Below are 27,182 nucleotides of genomic sequence, written 5' to 3' on the forward strand. Positions count from 1 at the left end.
AAATAAAGCCAGCTTCGTGCTTGATATCTTAATAATTTACGTTATATACTACAGCCTATAGTGAAAAAGTAAAATTATTGGACAATTGAGATCCTGCACATAGAGGCATGTATAACGGCCAAACACGATGAATTGATTTCGAACAGAAAATATAAAGAAAAAAGTGATACAAAGAACGCGCTCTGATACAGTTTTGAATGAATAGAAACGGCAAATTGAACATGGGACATCAACAGAAAAGTGACCAAAAATCGTCATAATAGAAAATAATTTGCCTTCTTGATTTCTTTTTTCTTTCTTTGTTTTCTTTTTATGTATTTTTGTTATTTAATTTCCCTCTCTCTCTTTAAAAATAAAAGTTACACCCCTGGAATAGAGGAGCCATAAAGGTAGCTTAGGCAAACCGGCAATGTACTTGAGTTTATGCTCATGTTGGGTGCAGGTGCCTCCCCCCTCCCCTCCTCACAACGCCGCCCTTTTGCAGGGATTCCAAGCGCGTGGATTTTTTTTTAATTCGGGCTACCTAAACATATGTTGCTGCCTCACCCTAAGATATCGTGTTCATCATTTTAGTATTGACACTGTATAAAACAGATGGGTGCGTACAGGCCATTCAGGGTACATGTACATGTACATGTGGCCTAATAAGTAAACAAACCTTTTGAAACCCTTGACAACAAAATAAAAACCACATAAGAAATAAAAGAACATCTTAAAAAGAAAAGTTATTGTTGGCTTAATATCAACAAGAAAGAAAATGAGATATTTTGTTGTTTGATAAGCAGAAACTCAACGAAATAGCGTTTTATTTCTTAACGTCTTTGAACACGTTCCAAAATATGGGTCAACATGGCAAATCTCGTACTTAGCAGTACTTTGACGAGATAGGGCGAGATTTGAGAGAAACTGCTCTGGCAACACGAGTTTTTTAGAAGAGTACACTAAAATTTGACCGAATTTTCTGACAGGATTTTCATATTAATAAATGGTGGAGTAGTTGGAACGTTAATCGATCATTAAGGAATGACTTAAAGCATAATCGGATGCTGTTGTACCCTGGAGAGGAGTCTACGGGGATACCTAATTCCACCGGACAGTTGCCACGGGAAATTTCATGGCCGACCAAATACATGGGATGGTGTGAAAATTGTATAGTAATAAGTCAGGGATTTGTATTTTAAGTCATAAAATTATATACCAATTTGTTTATTTGCAACCTAATAACAAGCACAATGTCGGCAAAAATTGTTGACAGGATCGACCCCTTTACAAATAAGGCATCTATCAAGAGAAAACAAAAAAGATCTCAGGGGTCTTCTCACTACAGGACGAAAGATCACTCGGAACTGACGGCTTTACCTCAGCTAAAAGGTATGCACGTTCTTCATTATACATAATGTAGAAAACAAGCATAGATTAATGCGAATTTTTTTTACTTAGTGGTAAAGTTAACCCTCTAAAATATTTATGAATTTGACCTTCACCTTAATGAGTGATGAAGGCGTTTTGCCGTAGTTTCTTAATTTGAATGCTTTAAGACAAGGTCACGTCTATTTTCTGCTATTTTGAAATGAAAGAAGTTATGTTCTTGAACATTTTTATACACTAGACGTGTTGTTTTGGTTTATTGTTTATCTTACCAGTTACAGATTTTATGAGAGTTGTTGAAACAAAATTACCCCCTGAAAATGAAATGTTTATTTACATGTGTATATTTGCATCTGAATTGTCAATTTTATCAACTCCTGTGTTATTTGTATGTTAGTTTGTTGTGTTATGCTCAGAAATGATAGATTTGACAAACATTGATTTGAAGAATTGAACTTTATAAGACCTAACACTGCATCTTTGGGTTGTATTTTACAGTAAAATGTAATGGATAACATTTTATAACTGGTTTTCTTTGTCAGACCTTATTCTATGTTTTAAAAGTTAGAGAACATATAATTAATTCTTGTTCATACATATATATTCTTTACTATTCATACTAATGATACTTAAGGATCATTTCAGAAATGGGAGAAATATATGGTTTATATACTTTGCCATGAATCTACAGGAATGATAATCAGAGATATGTCATATTTGAAATTCAGTATGGAAATTGGGTATATTTGTAAAGCCCTATATATAAATCCTCCTTTTTCCAATGAAATTAAGTCCTTAGATTTAATACTGTTCCACTTTTTTGTTTTAAACTTTATTTATTTTCTGTATTGATGTGCACTTTTTTGCTTCAGGCCATGAAATGAAATTGACCTTACACAGGTAATAAGTATCAAAGCAAAGATACAGATATTTTGTATGTTAGGTATAAAATCACAGGAAACCATAATTTATACTTGATTGTAGGTTAGCATCCAAAAGAGCAGCTGTACTATTTATGGTATGATGGAAAGCTCTGACTTGCCGGCTTTTTTGGCACATGCTCATCCACCTTGAGATGTTGCACTCAGTCAGATGTTGTTTAATATTAGCTCCTGACAGCATCTGGTGAAAATGTAGACTCATCCCAAAAACATGAAATTCTATCCTTGAAAGTCACCAGGGTTTACTCAGTGTTGCTTAATATTTTTTGTGCTAGGAATGATGAAGACATGAACTTCAGTTTTTTTCTAAATATTTGTAAACTGTTAATGAAAATGAAAGTTGTGTATGCAGTGGTATGTTTACCAGGGAAAAAATTATGTAAAATAACCAGAGTGCAAGCTCCAAGCACATAGCCAGGGCTAGGCATTTTCGTCTAAATGTTACAACAAAATGTTGGTTGTTCCTCGGAGGCAAAGCAGAGGTTCTGCTCATGAAGCTAGGATACTTGTAGGTGGGTAGCCAACTGCATTGTTTCTGGTTGATCAACACAGATGGGATGCACAGTTTTGATAACAGCTCTACTTGCATATCTCTGCAGATGTGAAATTGACAGACAGGTTTGTGATTTGATGTTGATAGTGATTCGCACACGCTCTGTGCCATTAGATATTCATGTGGTGATAATACATATTACTATTAATTCCAGACAGAGTTTGTGAGATGTATCAGTCAATAAAAATTGCCATATCAATAAATAGGGGCTTGTCGTGGTTGAAGTCACTGACATTAATTGAAGCTAAATGTGTGTTTTGATTGCATGTGATAAAATTATCTTCCATTTTTGTCAAATTCATTGAAATTATAACCAAGAAACCTAGTTTTCCTGCAAGTTGACATTCATGAGATTAAGACGCTTTGATATATTGTCATGAAATCTTGTACAAAATCCATGCAGTTGTGTTTTTCATTATTGTTATTATCAGATGGTTACCAATACTGAAATTTAAAATCAGTGAAGTGTTTTTTCTTGTTTATATATGTTTATTTATGTACATCACCACAAATATCATAGTTTCTAAAATATGACACAGATAAAAGCATATCACTGTTCTGTTATGATTTGGACTGAATCCGATAAGACTCGCCTTACATTTGGATGATTATATTATTCAAAACCAATAATAGATAAATAGTAAAGGTCTGATTTATCCTTTGATACCACTCTTTGAATAAACAATGTTTTATTATCATGATATTGTTGACCAAAGTTATCAAAACTTGTTATTAGACCAAAGAAAACTTTCCATCATGTGTCACATATTTAGCCTAGGAGAGAAAAAGTGTTCAGTCATATTGTTTGCATCTCTTCTGTATTCTTCACCAAAAAAAGTCGTATGTGTCCTGTACTGTGTCTACATATATTTAATATTTTGTACTGTTTTCTAAGTAGTGGACTCTTAAGACATGAAATTTTGTACAGAGTTTTAAATTAAAAGAAAGAGTTCTTTATGTGACTGATCCTTCAGAAAAAAATAACTTCGGATCAAATAGTGTTTATGTTGTGTATGCGTGTGAGACATCCTTAATTCAGAAATGGCACTCTACAGGAAGAACCTTGATCTGATTTTTGTGGTACTGGTTTCATTTCATTGAAAGTGCATGTGTCACAGCTGGGTAGCTGTTGTTCAATATAGTGTCACAATGTCAATACTTGGCCTTTGTTATGGCTTGTGTGGCAAGTGTATCAGTTTTGTGTCAGTGCCTCTGCTTGTGTATATATGCATTGTGTGAATGCTTATTATGCAAGGATTTGGTCATGAAAAGCTTCATCAGTGCTTTGCTCCTGTATTTAATTCATTTTCAAATGCAGAAAATGCATTCAACTCTCTTGTTGAATGCAGATGAATTTACCAAAAAAAAAAAAAAGATTCACCAGTGAGTACACAAAGCCTTGTAAATGTAACATATGCATACATTTGACAATGAGTAAAAAGTTGATCTGGAAGGTTTTATTTCTACTGTAGTCATTAGGGTTATACTTCTATGTTAAGCATCTTCTGTGTACCATGGACTTGAGATTTTTACATACAGTCATGTGTACTGGCTGGAGCTATTTTCCTTCCACCCTCTGACCTTCACCTTCAAGGTGTCAAACCAGCAACCTAAACAGTTCCTGCCCAGTTCTTCCAGAGTGACACTGGTCCTTATAGGCTTTATAATAGACAGGGTTGCATAAGAAATGCGTCAGTTGATTGCTGAAAAATGTATGAAATTGCTTATGACTGATTGCATGTTTCGCATTGACTCTTAAATGCTTCTTGTGTTATGCATTTGTGTTGTCAGTTCAAGAGCGTAATCTTAATAGGTGGACATTGCTGAGAACCACACTGGCAGTGTAATGCATAGATGACTGAAATGATTTACCAATGATGCAATATAAAAAATTATCAGTTATGCCTTGATTTTTTATTGAGAATCTTATATCATGGTTTTAAATCAATGTTGAATTTAAAAGATTGCAGATTGCATGATATGTCAGTAAAGGCAACTTTTTAAAACTTTCATAAGAAAATAGGCTTTCATTTTGAATATCCTGATCAAGAAGATTGACTACTTCAGAAAAAATTGATTTTGATTAAAAAAAAACAGTGGAGGTGTGATTCAACAGTTTTATTACCTTAGTGGTTCTGAAGAATAAATCAGACATGATATTAGACAAGACCCTTGGTTTCTAGGTCACATGTTTTTAAAAATGTCTTTTGTTTTGTATGTGCCACATAACTAATGTCTTTCAAAAAAAAAAATTTGTGTGTACCTTTAATGGATTTATTGCAAGTTTTCAATGTCAAGTAAAATTATCTTTACTGTGAGAAAATTATTGCAAACCTTATGTACACTGATTATTAGTTAAAGTCTTTTGAGTGGCATGCTTAGTCAATATAGATTAAATGACTGAATTATGAGAAACCTTTTTTATTTTGATTTTGGACTTCTTTGTGTTGTGGTTGGTATTTGGCAGTATTTTCAAAGTCTTAAACTCCTTATTGTGACCTATCATGAATATATATAAATGTTGAATATATTTAAGTTAATTTTATTTTTGGTGTCAAAGTATAGAGTTAGGGCAATTTTACAACCAAAAAATTGCATGTCTTTGCATATGAGAATGAACAAACATCATTCATATACCTGACAGTGTTCTATATATAAGTACATGTAGGGGAAGAAATAAGTTGTTCTAAATGGTGTATATTAGAGACATTTTAACTATTACATATGTTCAGTTTATGAATATCTCTTTGTTTTTCCCCTCAGTTAATGTTTTAAGTATCCAGAAAAACATATATCTTGATTATTGTCCACTCTGGAAATATATTAGATTTTGAAACATTGCTAGTTGTCTATAATTTGCCCCTCAGAAATGCACATTTTTTGTATACATTCTGATATTTGTACCAGCACAAGTGTGTACATAAGTAAATATATATAAGAAATGCTTCATGTAAAGCAATTCCACCTATTTATGATGAGCAACTTTCTTTGTAAAGAAAATGTAGTAATGACATTTGTGTCTGATAGTCTGCAACACATCTTCAATATAATATTGTAGATGGTAGAAAAAGAGTTCATGTCCCAATTTACACTAATGCACGCTTTACTACAGACTGCAGGTAAAGGTTAAGCATTCCTTTCAGATTGGGTTTGGCCAGACCAGGTAGAGAATATATAAGAATATGTGAGCATTCAGGCTGCTTATACCTTATACCAGTGAATGTTCATGGTCAGGCCATCAGTGAGAAAAACAACGTGTTGAGAAAACCTACAAGATAAATCCATATTGATAAAGAGATCCGATCTAAATAGAAATTAATTTAAACGCAATGTATTTGTTGTTTGGGATCCAGTTGTGAAATATAAATGAATTAAACTTGATTATTTGGTACTTTTATATGTAAACACTGCAAGGGTATGTATGTATATATAATGATCACTATTGTCAGGAAAAACAACAGCGCTTAGAACGCTTCCAAAATTATTTATTCTATATTCATACAGTACTACATCTCATGTAAACCTACTGTCACAGGTGCATGTTGTGAACTAGTAACTCTCGGTGTTTCAGAGGTAAATCTTTTATCCTTGCGTAATCGTGTTTCCCCGATACGTCCTTGAACTGTCCCGGTCCTAGGTCTGAATTACAATCCACTTCATTATGATAACAAATAAGTGCATAAAGGGTCCTAAAGCAAAGTGGTGTCATTGAAAAATACTGCCAGGAAAGACAACAGCGCCTAAAACTCCTCCACAATCATCCGAAACAGCCATGCAGCATGGCCCCGATTTTTCTTCTCCCTCTTTTTTGTGATCTCCCCACCCAGGAGAGCTTAATTCTCTGACAACTACCCCCTACTAAGAAAAACATTTACTGTTTTTCAATTAATAAATGGTAAAGGTTACAAACACGGTAATAACCCTTTTACAACTCTATATAAAACGTCAACATGTTCATCTACACAACCAACACATTAATTAGTCTGACGACAACCTCTTAACTGTGTAACACTAAAAAAAAAAAATCTTAACCAATAACAGTAAACAGCTTAACTACTTACTTACTTTAGTTTAACATGAACTCTTACTCTATAATAAACTTAATAACTACAATGGAACTCTTGAAACAACTTGACCACTTCTTCACTTACAAATGTGAAACTTTATATAACATCTAGCACAAACATCATATTTAACACAACCTACTGAGGTAATCTGCACCCACATTATCTGATCCCTTAATGGCTTCAACTCTGAAATTATTCCTCCCCGTGACTGGGGACCCACTGTGTGCCTCAAGGTATTGCTCTGCTAACCTGGTCATCTCATCAACAGTCCTTGGCTTCCTTTCTTTTAGGAACACTGACAGTTCATTGGAGCATGTCGACATGAATTGCTCTCGTATGATGAGGTCATTGAGGCTTTCTACTGTATCTTCAACTTCTGAGAGTTCTTTCCATCTTTGATAATATCTCTTCATCCTAGCAACAAATTGAAACACCGTTTCCCCACTGTCAGGTTTACAGCTTCTGAACTTAACACGAAACCCTTCTTCGGTCAGCATATATCTCTTCAACAAAGCTACTTTCAAGTTGTCATAGTCATTAGCTTCCTCGGCTGGCATACTAGAATACGCCTGCAGACCTTTACCAGTTAACAATGGGCTTAGACTCACTGACCAACTCTCTTTTGGCCACTGCTGACTAGAAGCAAAGCGTTCAAAACGATCTAAAAATGCATCCATGTCATCTTTATTTTCATCGAATGCAGGTAACTTTGGGCGTGGCGCCTTAACACTTAATTGTTTCACTTGAGGTACTTGCACTGAATTTGGTCTTCTGTTCGCCTAATTGTACCTGGAGCTTCATCTTTTCTATTTCCATATGCTCCTTCTCTAATGCCCGTTGCTGTTCTTCTCGCTGAAACTTTCTGTCAAGTTCTTGCTTTTCCATTTCTAATTCATGGTTTAATCTTAACACTTCCAATTCCTGTTTCTTTCTTTCATCTTCACGTACACGTGCTCTCTCTTCACGCTCTAGGTACTGTTGTTCACATTTTGCTACATACTCTCTCAACTGTTCAGCTTCATACCCTAACTTCTGACCATCACTGATGTATTTACTCGTATCCATGCTGTAGGATGTTTTCTAGCCGTCTATAGGAAAAATGAATATCTACTCAACTAAAGAGTGCTACACACTACTCTACGTACAACAGTGCTTTACTAAATCACTTAAGTACACTTAGCACTCTACAGTTCTATATTACCACACAGCATCACTACAGCACACTACCACCTACATGTACTGTTACTACACTTCACTTAATTACACTCCTGTAATTTAACACTGTTGAATATATCCACATACTGTACTGCTTGTAAAGTAAACACAACTAAAGGTAACACTAAATCATCATACCAACACATTACTTCTCTTTGTAATATGAACACTACCATTAGGTACAACTGTATTACTGCTAACCACTGTTAGACAGAACCAACACATTACACACTTTTGTAATGCACAACACCACTATAGGGCACAACTGTATTACTGCTAACCACTGTTAGACAGAACCAACACATTACACACTTTTGTAATGCACAACACCACTATAGGGCACAACTGTATTACTGCTAACCACTGTTAGACAGAACCAACACATTACACACTTTTGTAATGCACAACACCACTATAGGGCACAACTGTATTACTACTAACCACTGTTAGACAGAACCAACACATTACACACTTTTGTAATGCACAACACCACTATAGGGCACAACTGTATTACTGCTAACCACTGTTAGGCAGTACCAACACATTACACACTTTTGTAATGCACTACTCTACGGTCACTGATAACATTTAAGTGTCAGTTGATCAACTTGAATAAACACTGTCAGCTGCATGGGCTATAACGTTCATTACACCAGTCCACATCCAGTATCACATGGCACACAACTGTAGCTAACGGTATGATAGCATATGTTCCAGTCAGTTCGTTTCACTACACTGAGCATCGCACAGTTATTATAGTTATCAAGGCTGCAACTCACGGCACATGTTGATATCGGTTGTTCCACAGTCAGCATCGTTCCGCTGTCTTTATTCAGCTCCCGGACGAGCCCCCAAATTGTCAGGAAAAACAACAGCGCTTAGAACGCTTCCAAAATTATTTATTCTATATTCATACAGTACTACATCTCATGTAAACCTACTGTCACAGGTGCATGTTGTGAACTAGTAACTCTCGGTGTTTCAGAGGTAAATCTTTTATCCTTGCGTAATCGTGTTTCCCCGATACGTCCTTGAACTGTCCCGGTCCTAGGTCTGAATTACAATCCACTTCATTATGATAACAAATAAGTGCATAAAGGGTCCTAAAGCAAAGTGGTGTCATTGAAAAATACTGCCAGGAAAGACAACAGCGCCTAAAACTCCTCCACAATCATCCGAAACAGCCATGCAGCATGGCCCCGATTTTTCTTCTCCCTCTTTTTTGTGATCTCCCCACCCAGGAGAGCTTAATTCTCTGACAACTATGTTTATGTGTATAGTTTCCGTTGCCATGGCCATCTGACAGGTCTGTTGTCCACCCTATTTAACAGCCAAACTATATTTTTGTTTTTACTTAAAATTTACTCAGTGATTTTGTTTGCTAAAAGGGCATGTTCTTTTTGAAAATCAGCCTGATTAAATTAATTTTTACAAAATTAATTTATTTATTAATTTGTTAGTTTATTTAAATACATTTGTGAAACTGTATTTTTATTTTACTTCAAATTTGCTAAGTGCCTTTAATTGGTTAAAAATCTTATTTTTTATGAAATGATTGTTTGCTGTAATGAATGTGCAATGGTTAACGCCAAAATGGAGCAATGGTTAACGCCTTTTTTCTGTTGAGTGTCTGTATATTTGCAAGCTTTGCTGTTTAGTTAATAAAAGGGACCTCTTCCAGAAAGTTGAATGTCCCCATCTTTCATCCATTTCTTTTTTACTCACACATGCATACACACACAAAAGGAGGCACAATTATACTTATTCAGCTCTCAAGTAATTCATTTTCAATAGCAGTTGTAGATCTGTAGTGATAAACACAAACACAAAAAAGAAACATCTTCAGGTTATATTATCAAATTGTCCCACCCTGTGCCCCTGTACTGTGCTCTGTAGATTGATTGCTGTTTAATCCTGTCGAGTCAGTGAGCCATTATGGTGTACCTTGTATATAAATATATATTCTAATTTGTTTGTACATAGCATCTGTTCATAAAGATGATTTGGTTCTTTGTTATTGTTGTGATGTGTTTTATTCATCAGCTTTTTTGCGTGTTACATAAGATGTGTTCTATTTCTCTGCCAGATATTCCTGTTCTTATTTGTTGTGAACATTTCTTGTAAATTAATGTGTTCAGTGTTATTGGCAGAATGTTTACCAATTTATTGAATTACCTAGAACTTGTTTGAGCAGATTTGCTTAAAAGAAATCTTACAGAAATGTAATGTCTCAGACCATGTACATGTTGAGCAGCCAACATGATTTATAACTCACTAGGTGTTCTCTTATGGGGGAGAAAAACAGGCAGGAATTTACCTGTAAGATGGTCAAAAACTGAATGAGAGGTTCTAAACCAGGTGATTGGTGTCTGCATTTGTGTAGTGAATTCCAGTATTATGTATGTATACATCTCCACATACACTTTCTTTACTGTAATAAAAAAATAAAAAAATAGACCTGTCACCAGCTAGAGGTATAATACAGATGTACAGCACAAGACTGGGATTTACACTCTTTTTAGTAATTGGGGATCTTCTGGATGTAATAGCACAAATGTGTATATCTCGAGCTCCTGCTAACATAAACAGTGTGATTAATTTAGCTGAAGTTCAGGACTACCCACTGCTTTATGCACTTGGCTTGGAAGTGATTAACCATTGGCAGGTATATAGCACATACCCTCACACACATACACACACTATGTATATATATATGAACTCAAAAGAGCACTAGCATAAAGGGCAGGGCACTCGAGAAATTGGTTTGGATACAGCCACCAAGATATGAACTGAGATTTGTTGAAAGATGAGAAAGATATTTATGGGAATTCATAAATGCTATTGATACAGTAGACAGTCGTATAATTCAATGAGGATGCTGAGGAGGTTCTGATCCATTTTCAATGAGAAAAAATAATTTGTCAACTGGAAACTGAAGTCTACTTTTCTGGAAAGTATTGATCCAGACTTGGCCTTGGTACCTACAAGCAGTGTTTGGCATTTGTCACTTGGGTAATTTGGATGATGGACACTGTAGTATATGATTATGAATATACGCTCCAGGATTGACAGTATTGTTCACCTTTTAGTCAGACTATTTCACCCCTTGGCTGTATACTAAATCATTGGTCTTTGGAAAAGTTAGGGCTCCTATCGATCCATGCACTGACTTATTATAGGAGCAAGTATAAGTATGATATCATCAATGTGGGTTCTATTCATGCAGGTTGCAGGGGAAATGGTAGGGAGAGAATGATTTGGAAAGGGAGCATCAAGTAAATGAAGCAGAGGATATTACATTTGGGTATTGTATGTACAATTCAGTCCAGGAATTCTCTCTCCTTCCCCTGCCCCCTTCATTTTTGCAAGGGAATCTTTATTTTCAATATTCCAAACCAGGAGTGATATCTGCAGGAATACTGGATCTGATGTCTTAATGATTTTTACTGAATCTGTGTTCAAAGTAATTGGTTATCCTGCAGATTGATTAATTGAAAGATCGAGGCACCTCAAAATTATGAGCAGGATTTTTAGGAGGGATGCATCTTGGTTGAATTCTGCCCACCATTCATACGAAATGAGAAAATATTGACAAATCTACAGGTATCATAGGAATTCTTGAAAAGGCATTTCTTTTGGACATCCAGACTGAATTTATGGAAAAACTGTCTTGAGGAAGGACAGAGCTGAGAAGATGAGAGTCAAAGCTGTTTGGAACTCTGCAGGTAATATGAAATAATGAGCATTCCAAATTGGTAATTTTCATATTTTAGAAAAATATTCTCTGCTTTATTACATATACGGCTGTCTCTTTGCATGAGCTTCTCTTTGTGCATATAAGCCCTCCAACGCCTTGTTCTGGGATTATTTGCCCCCTCGATAAACTTTTTAATTTCCTGTTCTGATTCCTTCTGACAGTTTTCATTACTTATATGAGCCTTAAATGTGATATTATAGTATACTTGACACATTTTCATCCCAACATCACATAGGTTTCCATAGCATAAGTGACAATACAGTATGGTTTTCTAGTTTAGACGTGATTTTATGCCAAAGTATAAGTACATGGGGTTTCCTTGCTTAGAGGATTTACAACTAATATTTGGATGTTTTTATTCCACCGTGTTGGTGGATGGGTTTTTATTGATTACATACAACTGAAACATGCTGGGACATCTTTTTAAACCGACATGTATGTTCAATTTTGTTAGTACTTAATATATGGTACAGCATGAGAGAGGTGCAATATGAGAGGATGGGAAGGTACGCCTGCTGAGGGAAGCCAGTCATGCTCTCATATATCGCTTCCACGCAGGTGGGTGGAATAGATAAAACCTGGAGAAAAAACTTCCTTAATTGATTTCTTGCAGTTTTTATGCTGTGATAGCAGTTCTGTTTTACCTGTATGTGGGTTCGTACACATATTGGGGTTTTGTAGACTCGTACTCTATTTTAAAAAAGATGTTGATGTTACTTGCAGTAAAGATTTGAAATATATTTATATTCTGCATATAGGGGAGCCAGCAAATATGTGTATTATGTCCTTCCCCTGCCACACACAATATCTCTTACTGCATCTCTTGGGAGAAGCTGTTATAATCTTGATCGATTGCTCTCTTGCCAGTATATTATCAGGCAGAATTCTAAGGATTGAGAAATGAATATCTGTTAAATTATACTAGGCTGAGACATCAGTGGAATAAGATTTACCCTTTGTTCTCTTGTCGTAATTCTGATTAGAAGGGAGAATTTAACCCTAAATATTTTCCTGGAATTCAATTTTCTATAAATGAGATTCATTTAAACATGACAAGTTATTGGGTTATTTCTTCTACTAATGAAGTAAGCTAATTAAGTGTTACAAGGGGAAGGTGCTCTTTATTAGCCTTGAATAATGTACAGTGGATACCCATGCTATGTGTTATTTCTTGTTTGGAGAATATCAGCAGATGTCCAGTGTGGAGAAAAATCACCTGTTCTCAAAATGCCCATGCACTAGTACCTGCTTCTTGGAGTTGGTGAGCAGCCCAGTGGCTGGTTCAGTTCAGTTTCATACTGGAAGGCATATTTTGTACTAAAATGCCCAGACAGGTGGGCTTTCATATATTTATGTGGTACAATCCTATGATATGAATAAGACATGCAGTAGCATCTGCAGAAGCTCTGCAGTTATGACAAGTCTTGCCAGTCAGCAATCAAGTGCCTTCCGATTTTGATGAAATTCATGCATTTATCATACCAAATAGACCAGCAATAAACGGGCAATATTTTACAATAACCACTTGGCTTGTCCATATATTTTTTTGGGTTTAAAGTATATTTTTTAAGATACCAGTTTATTTAGCTTGTTAGTTTACAGTCTCAGTTATTATTATCTTTAAAATTTATTTATTAGAATTTAGGAAACAGTTTTGATAACCGTAACAGATTCTAGTACTATTTAATCTGTGCATTATGTGATCATATTGCATAAAACTAATCTGACTGGCAATATCATGACAGGACCAACATTATATAGATTACAGCTGGTTCAAATGACCACCAATGACTTAACTGTTTGTGCTACAACTTGCTTGGTCAGGTAAACTTTCTTCAAGACTGAACCCAGGGGGTAAATGGAAGGAAAAATGCTCTCGTTACTGTAGTTATTTGTATGATGGTCATCATAAACTCAGATGTGGTATTCATTTGTTGTTCTGGCACACACACACTATTATACTGTTCCCAATAGATTTCTGCTTCTCTTGAACCTTTGTGTTTAGGGAGGCCGTGCCATTGTCATTTGACAGAGGCACACAGAGTTTAATTGCTATTGATTTTTTCCAGTGAGAGTAAGTTCAAATGAGAGAAAAGAATGCGTTAGGAAAGGCTCAATCAGGTAGAATTATCATGGTATGATAGAAAAAAGTATAAAAGTTCTTCAAGTTGTGTTGAAGGTTACATTCTTTATGAGGCTTAGGGCAAATATGATGTGCATTAATTCATAAAACCAGTGTCAAGGATGGGGCATCAGTAGGGTTAGTAAGTAAAGTCATCTTAAACTATTCCATTACTGTGCACTGATTTTTATACTAGAACTATGTCAGGGATGAGATTTTTTCAACTATCAGCAGATTTCAACTTTTTGGGAGCCTGAAATGTCGTTGGCCTGATTGGCTGCCTGGACCCCTTGTCATATTTTCTGACTTTTTCACTATAAGGCAGTCTAATCCCTGCTTTGTTATTAACCACTTTTTTGTGATCAAGGTTTGATAAAATCTCAGCAAATGATATCATACTGAATATATCTTGTGATATAGCATAAGGTGAAAAAAATGTCTTATGTGTGATTTTGTATGACTTTTAGGTCATGCATTTTAAACAGTGGGCCTTGTGCCCAAATGTTATCAACTCTTGTTGGAACAGGGCAACACTGGGACTCTAACATGGTATAAACCCATCTTATGATGACATTAATCTGTTTAAAAGGGTGGTATTAAAAGCTAAATTCTCACTTTTTTTTTCTAATTCAACTGGCAGTCAATTATGTTTTGAACTTGCTTAATGGAGCATCAAATATTGATTCAGAATTGTTTTAAGTGATCTGCATAACTGGCCAATTATCTTTTTTATCATATTTTATGTCTCCAGCATGACTGATTTAGGTGAAAAAAGATACATCGATTCATTAGTACAATTTACACTAGAGGTTTGTGTGGGGATTAAGTATAACCTGATAATTCAAAGAGACATTGGGGTTTGATGCATATTTGACATATCTGTTTCAGATTTAGATTGGTAAGATGATTGGCTTCTAAGAAATGGCCTTTGTTTCAGAATGAAATGGATGACCTTCCTGGTTGTATTTTGCTGTAATATTCAGCATCACACGTGCAGTGATTTGTAACATAAATGTCTTCATTCTCAAGAGAGTACATTCAATTGATGGACAACCAGTGAATGGTTTGCTCAAGTCACAGTCCATGTTTTCTTAAAGCCTTTATGTGCTGTGATGCAGTTGATCTGAGAAGCAGGAAAACTAACTTGATAGAGGTAATGTAACTCAAAGCTTTTAGACCTTTTTTTTTTTTTTTTTTGGATGGAGTCTTTAATTAGCATTTTCTTGTGATTTCAGATACCCCTCCTGCAGAGCAACAAGATTTATTCATCAAGAAACTCCAGCAATGTTGTGTTGTATTTGATTTTATGGATCCTATATCGGACTTAAAAAGTAAAGAAATCAAGCGAGCTTGTCTTAACGAGTTAGTGGATTATATCACAGCCACCCGTGGCGTGCTCACAGAACCAGTATACCCAGAAATGGTTAAAATGGTAAGTTTTAAAAGTTGGAAGCAAAGATTATTTTTTATTCATACTTGTATTCATACCTATATTATAAGGAATATGCAGACTACATTTTAAATGTGTTTGGTTAATCACTCCTGTTTACTTTAAAATGAATACATTTAAAAACAGAGTTAATAATGCCAGTTTTACACTGTGAATATTTGACATACATCTTATGATTCATTGTTTTTGAATGTTAAATAATACATTTGATTTTAACATGCTTAACATGAATAATATGAAACAACTTTCAAGTTATGCAGGCAACATTGAAACTGTTTAGCAGACTGCAAGTTTTATGATAATCCTATTTGTTAATTTTATTTATCTACCAATTTGAATTGAAACTTTACTTGCTGTTAAAAAATAAGTCTCTGTGCAGAAAATACACAAGCATTAGATGTGGTTAAGATGTACGTTTAAGATAGAACATTTAAACCATGCATTGAACATAATTTGTGAACATGTTTTGTTTTTATAAACAGGATATATCATAAATAGCCATATTTACTGCTGGTTTTATTCAGCACTCACCGTCATCTTAAAAACATTCCGCAGCCATTTCCAACAAAATAGGATTGCCAGAATCTGATGGAATTCAATCCCTCGCTGAACAGTGCCCCTGTATGGTTAATGTAATGACAGGAAAATCATTTTGAGGTTCTACTCATTTATGAACCTAGGCATTAGCTATTATCTCAGAAATTTGTACTGAAGTACAGTAATAATTACTAATTGCAACCAGAATCAGTTACAGCTTTTGTTGAAGATCAATACCAGTGATGTAGTTTAGACTGTCATTTGAAACATTACAAATGGACAGTCTAGGTTGAATTTCGAAAATATGTTCAAGTTGATGAAACAGCCCTGCCAGATGAAATATAATGGTGATTTAAAGAATAAGAAGACCTGAGAAGACTCCATATATTTTAATTTTTTACTTTATTTTCCTTAGTTTTTGGAGTTTGCAAAGGGGATATTATATAATAGGCAAAGGGTACTAAAGATCGAAAGAATGATAAGACATTAATAAAAAAATACTGCCCCATTTTATATCCTATATCAGGCAGCAGTTATATAAGTTTTGTTTTGTACATGAAGCTTTTCAGTACAATATAAGGAAGAAAGATTTGTCGATGAGAGTATTGCAGGCATGGTAAGTGTGTGTCATCATGGCTTTTCTTTCTTTGAGCCTCTGTGTCATATGTTATGAATACCCTCAGGAAGGTTTTGCTCAGTGTAGCTCCAAAAGAGAAAAATGGAATGGTGAACAAGCAGTGGATGCCAGCATGTGTGCACTAACATGATCGCACTCTATTGCACACGCGTTTGTACACACACACACACACACACAGTTATGCATTGGAAATATAAAAATATTAGATGTTTAGTATCTGAAAAACATTGCTTTGGATTACCAGTATGTAATAAATACAGCTTGAAAATGCCAAGTCTAGGCTTTATTTTTGAATGGAGGCAATTTATTACATAGTGTGCTCAAAATATCCTATGTAATGAATTGGTGCACTTTGAAGGAGAGGAGAAATGTGGAGATGTTTAGGTTTTCACCTGAAACACACATCTTCTCATTTATTGTTGGGTCATGTTCTTCTAAGTACCAATGTGGCACTGGAAGGAATTTTTCAGCCCAAATCTTGAAGCTTTTATCGACAAAAGTGCAAACGTGCAATTCTGACTTGAAAATTGGAGATAGAGCACCAGTATCGTTTAAGGAAACTTTTTTACACTGGGAGTTTCAATATGACTGCAGGCCATCTGTGGGACTATTTATTTCCTAGAAAGTCCCTGGGTTCTAACTTCTTAAAACTCATTTGTGACTAATGAATCACATTGTATATACATTTTTTTAAAATATGTCTTTTACTCTAAAGAATCGAAATGTGTTGCCCAATTCCTCGGGCAAGTTAATAACAATCTAAACAGGTGAATGAAATTATATGCTGCTTTTTTCATGACTCTATAATTGACCCTGTTATTTTTGGCATCTTTGAATTGTGTATATTTGTATTAGGTTTGTTTTTTTATTGAAAGATCAACTTAAAAGCAAAGAAAGTCATTCTTTGAAAATCAAAATAAGTATGAATGAAACCCACAGTATGGCTTGAGCATTTATACTTTTTTTAAGATCAGGAAAATAATGTGATGTTAACATTGCCTTAAGATTGTGATAGAAAGTTATTGAAAGCATTTTTGATATGCATTTCATAGAGAACTATGCCTCACAATTTTCCTGCTTTACTTTAAATCATTAAGATGGCATTGCCTGAACCCAGAAGACAGAACAAGGCAAGAGAGTTTGTCAAGGGCACTAAACTGCATTTAACCATCACTGCTGCACAGATTGTTCATCGGCATTTGTTCTGTTTTATCTTACAGATAGCATGCAATGTCTTCAGGACATTGCCTCCCACAGACCCAGAGTTTGACCCCGAGGAAGATGACCCATCGTTAGAGGTGTCATGGCCACACCTACAGGTACACTGGCCCCGCCATGCTACCTCTGTCGTAGCTCACACTTAGGTGTACTCTTCCCCCATATTAGTTGTGTTCTTTAGTAGCACCCTTTGCTGGTCTGTCTTTTCCAGATTGCATGCAATATATTCAGGACGCTGCCCCCAAGTGATAATCCCTCTGATTTTGACCCCGAGGAGGATGACCCTACTCTCGAAGCATCATGGCCTCATCTACAGGTACAGAGTATTTCAAAATCTTGGTAGCACCCAAAGAAATTGAAGGATGAAGTCAAAAAGGATTGATTAATGAATACTTATCAAGGGTTACTGCTTTATGGTGTCAGTGGTTACATAGCTTTACTCCGTGATCATTTAGTGGTGAAGTACATAAAACATGCATGAAGTAAACATCTGTTCAAGCTATTGCTTGTGCATCTTTATGTTGTTCTCATGAATGCATATGTATATATATATATATATATAAATTTTGACAGAGTATTATCTCTAAGTGGAATGAATTCTGCCTGGGATTCTGCTTGATGTCTGCAAGTCTGTCTTGCTTTTTATGTACATTACTTTAGTTGACTGCTTCTACCACTGATTATGCAGTACTATATGATCATTTACATATTGTAGAATGTGCCTTCTTGTACAATTTACTTTTGGTGCTGGGTGCCTTATTTTGAAATCCTCTGTAAACCTATCCTTTGCATTTCACTGTTTATATCCTTGTCACCTGTTTGGCTTATATTTGAAAAAAAATCGTGATTTTTGAAGAATGTGTGGGTCATCTAAAAAAACAGGGGATGTGATACTTGGGTGCATCTAATTCTTTTGATTTTTACATCTAATGCTATACTATTTTGCTGTGCTTGTACTAGTGTGTGATTGTTTTTCCCTTTTTTTTTTCAGTACAAACAAAAAAAAAATTAAGATGAGCTAACACTTTTTTGTTCACTTTGCCATTCATTTGTTATGTAATTTCCTAGGCTGAAAAAACTGATATAGTTTGCTTAAAAAAATGATACTGGTGAGTGTGCAGTCTTTTGTGTGGGATCCCAGATGGTTGTAAGATATGCTGCCATTGTAACAAATAAGATAACCATTTCCTCCTCATTAAAACATGATTAAGATTGACTTAGAAGTTGACTTTTTTCTTTAATTTTAATTTAATTTGTGCATATGTGACTTAAAATGTGATTTGAGAAATGAGCAGTAAATTAAAAACTAGTAATGGAGTGTGTTTGAGCAGAGTAATAGAACATGTCTTAAACTGCATGCTTTGACTAAATTCATCTGCGACTGTAAAATTCATAAATAAACTAGTGCATTATTGCATAGGAATGTGGAGTTAAAGACTGAAAGAAAGTGCCTAATATGATTGCGGCTGATAATATTGTTAATGCATGATTCTCAGTGGTGTGCTGAAGTGTGGAATATTATGTTAAATTTTAATGTCTTATCTAACATCTTTGCAATGTAGTGTCTTGTAGAGCTTATTACAAGGCTGAATTTGATGATCATGATAAGCTTGATTATTATGCATAACATATAACCTCCTCTTTTCTGAGTTCATTTAATGAAAGTGACCCACTATATCTATAATATTTTTGTTGAATTAAAGAAGAGATAGAATTCCTGTTGAACATTCTATTTGTTTTGATTGTAATCTTCTCATTTCTCCAGTTTGTGTATGAGTTTTTCCTCCGGTTCTTGGAATCACCAGATTTCCAACCCAGCTTGGCCAAGAAATATATTGACCAAAAGTTTGTCCTGCAGGTAAGGATAATTACTTTGCATTAATTAGTGCAAGTCAATCATAGAGTTAACAGCTTGTATGACCCCAGGCCTTGTAATGTGAGTTCACTCAGCTGAGGTTAATGATGGGACTGCACCAGTCCTCAATTGGAGTTAATGCATTATGATAGCAAACTCATCTCCCCAACTAGTAACAGTAATAAGTAAACTAAATGACATAGAGGCCCGTAGGAGCTTGCTTTTTTATATTTTATTTATTATAATTATTATTATTGTTTTTATTTATTTATTTATTTATTTTAGATAACAAGCTCCTCTTAAAATAGTTAAAGTTGAATTTGTTTGCTATAATACCCCAAACAGGCAAATGTGAGATGGACAGGTCATTTTAATCAATTAGAAGGATAATTAAACTATTTTTATCTGTTGATAGATGAAAGGGGAATTATCATGATATACATGAATGATGGAGCAATTTTTTAGACCCAGATTTTCCTAAATGATTCTAAAAATCCTGATCTGTAAAAACCAGTCCGTCATTTAGATAAGACTTTTGTTATGTTCATTAATGTGTCTTTGTAATATTTAGTCTCTACGAACCAGGAACCCTGGCCTCAGAGAAAATGTAGCAGCTAGACTTGTAGGTGACTTGCAGATACAATAATTTTAAATAAATTAAGTGAAATTTGACCCCAAGTGGGCAGTGAAGGTCTTGAAGAATCACAAGTCAAAACAGTCCAAGCTAGATCTTCATGGATTTGAGTTTGATTCAGGTATTTGATCAATAACCCTGCAATCCAAATGAGGAGGAAGAAACCAAATGAAATGAGATATGAATTTGATGCATAAGGGGTGGATACAAAAATAAGTTGTGTCCTGACATTCAATTTTTTTCTCCAAAACTTAATGCTTTAATGAATATAATCAGATACTACTTACTGCGTCACAGGTTTTTTTCCTTGTCTGTTAAATTCCAAGCCCAGGAGAATTAAATGGCATGACCTTCAGTGTACAAATCATAGTTACAAAAACACATAACCACAATTGAAGTGTCTTAAAGGTTCTTCGCTTCTTGGCCATTGCAGCTTCTCTGTTGACAAAATGCACTGTCCAGTATCTTTTAGGTTAGTTTGCAGAATTCCAGAATGTAGTAAGAAATATTAAAGATGTACTATTTTGAATTTCAGCTTCTAGAATTGTTTGACAGTGAGGACCCTAGAGAAAGGGAATTTCTCAAGACAGTCTTGCATCGGATATATGGTAAATTCTTAGGTCTCCGAGCTTTCATTAGGAAACAAATCAACAATTTTTTTCTGAGGTAAGTTGTTTTAGTAATCAATAGAAATATAACACTTTATTATGTTGTTTTAGCCTAGTAGGTGTATAAAATAAAGAAATCAGATTTTTCAGCGTAATGAGGAGACCTCTTTGATTGAACATTTGGAAATTCATTTATTTTATTTATATTTATATTTATCTTTGAGGCATTGTTTTCCAAATTTAAGTGATACATATGCATATTGCTTTTGTACACAATTCGTGTAAGTATTGAAATATCCTTCAGGATTCAGTGTAATCCGATATACTCTGTTCCCGTCTTGTTATACATCATTATGGCTGCCCAGATGCATAACAAATCTGATTGATACAAGCAAAGTATTAGATTCGTTGACTCTCTAGTAATCAAATTTTACACTATTTCTTTTAGACCTGAATGCCATTACCCAGAAAATGACTTTATAAATGTCAAATCCTTTGGGGCTGTGTTATAAAGTATACTGAAGGGGTTTTAGAAAATCAGCTTCAGATATGCCTTCATTGTGTCTGATTCTTACCACTCTTTGTAAATAACTATCTTGACACCTGTGAACCTCAGTATATTAACTGAAGAAACATGAAGACTATATTGGATAAGGCATTTCTGTTTATGTCTTTTTTTTTTTCATTCCATGTTTAATTACCACTAGCATGAAATGAAAGCTCATTAAATGCAAAAATATCAGTCCCTCCTGAGGGTTGTTTTGTGTTCTAGCATACAGATCTGAGCATGTCAGTAATGATATGTTTTTGCAGCATGGAACAAATTTTTAGGTTTAAAGTACAAGCTTTGATGCTATCTCACAGGAAGGATAGTTGGAGCAGGAATTTCCAGGAAGCTCGACATTGCTTTATGAATACATAGATGTGTTTGTGTAGTTCGTTTCTTCTGGTAATTGGAGGCCGTTGCAGAACATTACCTCTGTTTTGATAAGGGTCTCATGTTCAATAGCCATTGCAAGGTTGATGATTTAATGTCCTTTGTTTATTTCTAGGTTCATTTATGAGACAGAATCCTTCAATGGTGTTGGAGAATTATTAGAGATTCTTGGCAGGTAAGAATTATTAAATAATGATCTACTGAAGCAGGTGCGCATTTACTTATGATGATATTTATAATCTATAGAAATTGTTGTCCTTACATAGACATTGAATGAAAGATTGTTCAAAATGTATGTTTATGTCTGTGGAATTTTATTTTATTTTCTTATCTATTAATGTACATGTTCATTTTTTTTTTTTCAACACTGGTAAACATGTAACAAATGATGAAGATATTATGCAAGGTTCAGTGATCTTACATTCAATTTTCTTTTTGCAGCATAATCAATGGATTTGCATTACCATTGAAAGTAGAACATAAACAGTTCTTAACAAAGGTCTTAATTCCACTCCACAAAGCCAAATCCCTTAGTCTCTATCATGCACAGGTGAGGTAGATTCCTGGCACTTCAAATTAAATTTGTGTCCTTACAGTAATTTTATACTTCTTTTGGGAAAAGGAAGCATGAGTGTCCTCAAAAGTTCAAACCATATTTATGTTATTAATTTTGTTTATCTTGTTAAACCAATTTGTATTTCCTGGAAAATTGACGAACATATTTATGATATGTTGCAATCTTATTCCACTTATGCATTTAGCAGTACCTCTTTATAAAAAAAGTTTTAGCAACTATCCCTGGAGTTTTGTATGCTGTTTGTTAGACATGACCCATTCTTATTATTGTTTTTTATTATTTGCTTTCCAGCTAGCTTACTGTGTTGTACAGTTTCTAGAAAAGGATGCAACACTCACAGAACCAGTAAGTAGATCTGTCATAAATATTCATGTTTCAACAGTAATGAGATCATCATTTTGACTTAATTGTTACCTTGGAGGCCCGTCTGATCGAAGCGGGGCTTCAGCAATTCAGGTTCAGGGAAAAAATACTTAACTGTGATTGATATCCTCACTCTGAAACATTATCAATCTGAAGTATTGAATTAACCATGCATTTTGGGATAAAACTCGATCCTAAATATAAAATATGAAAGTAAAATCAATTCAAGCAGGATGGTTTATTTTAACATGTTATTTCTTTGATGAATTTTTAGGTTGTCAGAGGATTGCTTAAATTTTGGCCGAAGACATGTAGCCAGAAAGAAGTAAGTGATTGTTATTTGAAGATAAAATAAACTTGATGATTGATAGCATGATTGATTATAGATTGGAGAAAATAATGGTTGCTGAAAAAATATTAATGCTGATTTAAGTAGGTAAAGATGGAGTTTTCTATTGTTGAAACATTAGGTGTGCTATCTTTTGTGTAAAATAATGATACATAAATTAACTGAAGTAGAAACCATCAAAAATTTTTTATCTTGTCATTTTATGGTAATCTTAAATTAGTTGATAATGGTGTATATTTTTGTGAAAGTTACATTTAAATGTGCATTTTATGTAATTTTTTTTAACCACTAGGTGATGTTTCTTGGAGAAATTGAAGAGATACTGGACGTCATTGAACCTACTCAGTTTCAGAAAATTCAGGAACCTCTGTTCAAACAGATTGCAAGATGTGTGTCCAGTCCACATTTTCAGGTACAGCTAAAATAGAAGTAAAACAATAGATGCTCAATTTTGAATCTTCCCTCTGGAAATGATACTAATGAAGAACTGCTAAAATAGACAAGTTTGTCAAGCCCACATTCTTTTTTATCATTATGTGACTGTATAGTTTTACAAGTGCATAATATTTGTAACATTTGAATAATATCTGAAAGCTTAGGAAGCTACCCCCCCCCCCCCCCCCACACACACACACAAATAAATAAATAAATAAATAAATAAATAAATAAATAAATAAATAAAAGAGCTAGGAAGCTTATTATGTACAATGCATCTAATTTGTAACCCTACACAATTTAGCCTACTGTCAATATAAGTTTTATCTCTTTTTCTAGGTGGCAGAGAGAGCACTGTACTACTGGAATAATGAATACTTAATGAGCCTGATAGAGGAGAATTCCAACATTATCATGCCTATTATGTTTCCTGCACTGTACCGGATTTCCAAAGAACATTGGAACCAAACCATAGTGGCACTGGTCTACAATGTCCTTAAAACATTCATGGAGATGAATGGGAAACTGTTTGATGAACTCACATCAAATTACAAAGCAGACAGGCAAAAGTAAGCATATTTTTGTGTCCTTGTCAAAGAGTTTTCTGGATGATTTCAATGTATACTTGGGGAAGTTGGGTGAAATTAATTTGTGTTGGCCTTTGTCTCTCCTGATGACTTGTTGCATCTCACATTTTTGGACTGAAAGTGTAAGCACATGGCTGCCTCAGTTTAGTTTTTGCTTATATAAGATATTATTATTTCGAATCACTTCCATGAATCTTGATGTTCTGATCTTCTTGCATAAACATTATATAGGTGATGTAATGTCCCTTTTTAGTGCTTTTTTATTATTTATTATTATTTAGCATTTACTTTGATATTTTTCAGAGAAAAGAAAAAAGAGAAAGAAAGAGAAGAGCTGTGGAAGAAACTAGAGAAACTAGAACTCAAAGACAAAGCCAAGCTTGCCAGCTGAATGGACATGTTATCAATATAAGGAGAAACTGTGCTGATTTGTGATTGCTGACAAGACACTACACACACATATATATAAACACACTCAAACATGTTAACTGTAATCATTAATGAGGAAAAACCAGTCATACATTCATGTGCACAGACAGTTTCTGCTGGATTACTTTGCACTGTCTGTGTTTATCACTGTTGAAAAGACCTGGTATGTCCAATTTGATGATAGCTTCACCATATGGCGGATGTTAAACTTGAGCACTAGTAACTAATATATATATATAAATGCATAGAGATTGCTTAGGGATCAATTGTTCCTAGTCTGCAGGAATGTGGTATGATTTTTTAACCAACTTCAGTGTCATAAATGAGTGGTTATGGTGAACCCATGGCATCTTTTCAAAATTGAAAGAGAAAAACATACACCAAGCTTTTTTTCAGAGCCTACATCCGGTTCATTTTTGAATACATATATCTTTATAAATATATATATATATATACACACATATATATGATGGGCAACATTGCCCAGGAGCTGTGGAAGTGTCACCTCACTATGGCAGTTGCTCAAGGTTTCACGATGTAACAAATATAAATGTTGTGTGTTATCCACATGCAAGTGTGATCAGTGCCACTTGTGGAAGCTTTTTTTTTTCTCTGTAAAAAAAAAAAGAAAGAAAAAAACAACAAAGAAAAAAAACATTGTGTGATTAGTTTGTATACTCCAAAACCAGTGTCTTAAGTTGAATCTCTGAACTATCATGCAATGTGCTGATTCTATTTATGCTACATAAAAAGGTCAGTCACCCACTTTTTATTTTTCATTGCAAAAAATGATGGCTAATACAAATGTTAGCTTATATGTCACAACTTTGCATGAAAATAAATGAAATAGTTACATGTTAGGTGGATTTTAACTTGTAATACAGGAATATGTATGGTTATGCAGGAAAATATTGCATTGATTTTGTTATACGCAACAAAATGAACATCTCGTGATAACAGTGAATGTACACGTACATGGAGCCTACTTCAGGATCTTAAAGATTAACTGTTGTGCTCAATGCTTAATTGTAATAAATAATGAAGGTTTGATGTTAATGTTATTTACACTCAGTTTGAGGGTGTAAAGCCAATATACACCATATTTTATCAGAGGGCGAACATAACATGGAAGCCCTGACCTATTTCGGTCAAATAACTGAAAATGGTGACATTTAATGGAAAAGTTTTTTGTTGTGATTATTGATTAACATGTCACACTGCTATCTTAGCAAAGTAGTAAGTGAAGGAAAAGCCAATAAAATCAATAACCCGAATATGTAATTAAAAGGAAATATTATGTTCTACAGCTTTTTGCTATACTGACCTCGGAGAAGCAGTATCTGTTTCTCTTTGCTTTGACTGTTGTACTTTTACTATCCCAGCTCCTGCTGATGTGAACAGCATCTCATTAGGTAGCTGTTGTTTGGGCTTGTGTGTATCTTGTGATGTTACCTATACTTCTTAACTGTACTGTACAGAACTAGACCACCACTAGACCAGACAGGACAGGAGATATATATATATAATGGAGCAGTTGACAATGGAGACTGCCGGAGTGATTTGATAAGAAAAAAATAAACGAGGAAAATGGTGATGAGACAACTTGTAAGAATATTGTAGAAATATGTACATTGCTGCTATTACTGCTGGTGTAAAGCATGTGTATTATTATCATCATTATTATTATTATTATTGAACAAAAAAAAGTTGAATCTTACAACATTGTTTTGGAAGTGGGTGTGGAAAAACCACCAGGCTATGGTAAAGTCTCTAAAACTGGCACTTAAATTCGAGTTATCTTTTTTTTTCTTGAATGTTTTAGAGGGTTTACTGTATACTTGCTGTTGATTAATGCTGTGCACTAGAGTTGGACCCATTTCTATCCATTAGTTATGTAAATGCATTGTATCCTATAAGATTATTTTGTATTGTATCATTAAAGTATTGATTAAGACCAAACACTTGACTTCCTAGTTGATTAATTGGAAGGAAACTGAGGCCTAAGAAGATACCAACGGTCAGTTGAATTTCCTTGTGTAAAGCCTTTATTACAGATTTTAAATCAACCAGGTTAAATATAACATTTATTGTGGTTTGAAATCTGAGGTATTTTTTAAATTTATACTACACAACTTTTTAAACATGGATTTTAGACTAGTTTCAGGAGAGAACTCTATATTTGAATACCAAAACTGGTCTAACTTTTAAACCAAAATTTGATTTCAAGATAAGTTCACAGTTGCCCTCTTAAGAAAGAAAGTACAGATCAGATACATTCCCTATCTTGTTGTCATTGGACTGGACTAAAACTCGTCAATCCTGGGTCAAAAATTGTCTAATTGGTCAATGTAGCAAAAAAAAAAAGTTCACAAATTTTGATGCAATTTTAGGCTACATAGTTATTTAAGGGGGGGGGGGGGGGGAGAGTGGTGTTTAAAATTTCAACTGAACCTACTTTTGGAGTGAATGCCCTTCAAATTCTAAATTTATTGTGAGAAAACTTATAGTATTAGAAGAACTGGAAATGCATGACCATCTGTTAA

General features: G+C 34.4%; 1 protein-coding gene across 5 annotated transcripts; it reads left to right on the top strand.

Annotated features, from left to right (window-relative positions):
• Positions 1–874: 874 nt before the first annotated feature.
• Positions 875–26,598, top strand: LOC106165252 (serine/threonine-protein phosphatase 2A 56 kDa regulatory subunit epsilon isoform). Of its 5 annotated transcripts, none has more exons than XM_013543412.2 (12): positions 875–1,371; positions 15,259–15,455; positions 17,868–17,966; positions 19,631–19,723; positions 20,890–21,020; positions 22,015–22,074; positions 22,341–22,449; positions 22,768–22,821; positions 23,114–23,164; positions 23,481–23,600; positions 23,963–24,192; positions 24,514–26,598. In XM_013543412.2, the coding sequence occupies exons 1-12, from the start codon at positions 1,233–1,235 to the stop codon at positions 24,599–24,601; spliced, it is 1,371 nt and encodes a 456-aa protein (XP_013398866.1). In that variant the 5' UTR covers positions 875–1,232; the 3' UTR covers positions 24,602–26,598. The 5 variants fall into 5 exon arrangements, with proteins under 5 accessions (XP_013398866.1, XP_013398855.1, XP_013398874.1 ...); XM_013543401.2 differs by lacking the exon at positions 17,868–17,966 and adding an exon at positions 18,077–18,181; XM_013543420.2 differs by lacking the exons at positions 875–1,371; positions 17,868–17,966 and adding exons at positions 2,552–2,821; positions 18,077–18,181.
• The last annotated feature ends 584 nt before the right edge of the window (positions 26,599–27,182 follow it).

Source organism: Lingula anatina, chromosome 2 (genome assembly GCF_051362555.1).
Source record: "Lingula anatina isolate TDL-2025a chromosome 2, LinAna3.0, whole genome shotgun sequence".
Taxonomy (NCBI): domain Eukaryota; kingdom Metazoa; phylum Brachiopoda; class Lingulata; order Lingulida; family Lingulidae; genus Lingula; species Lingula anatina.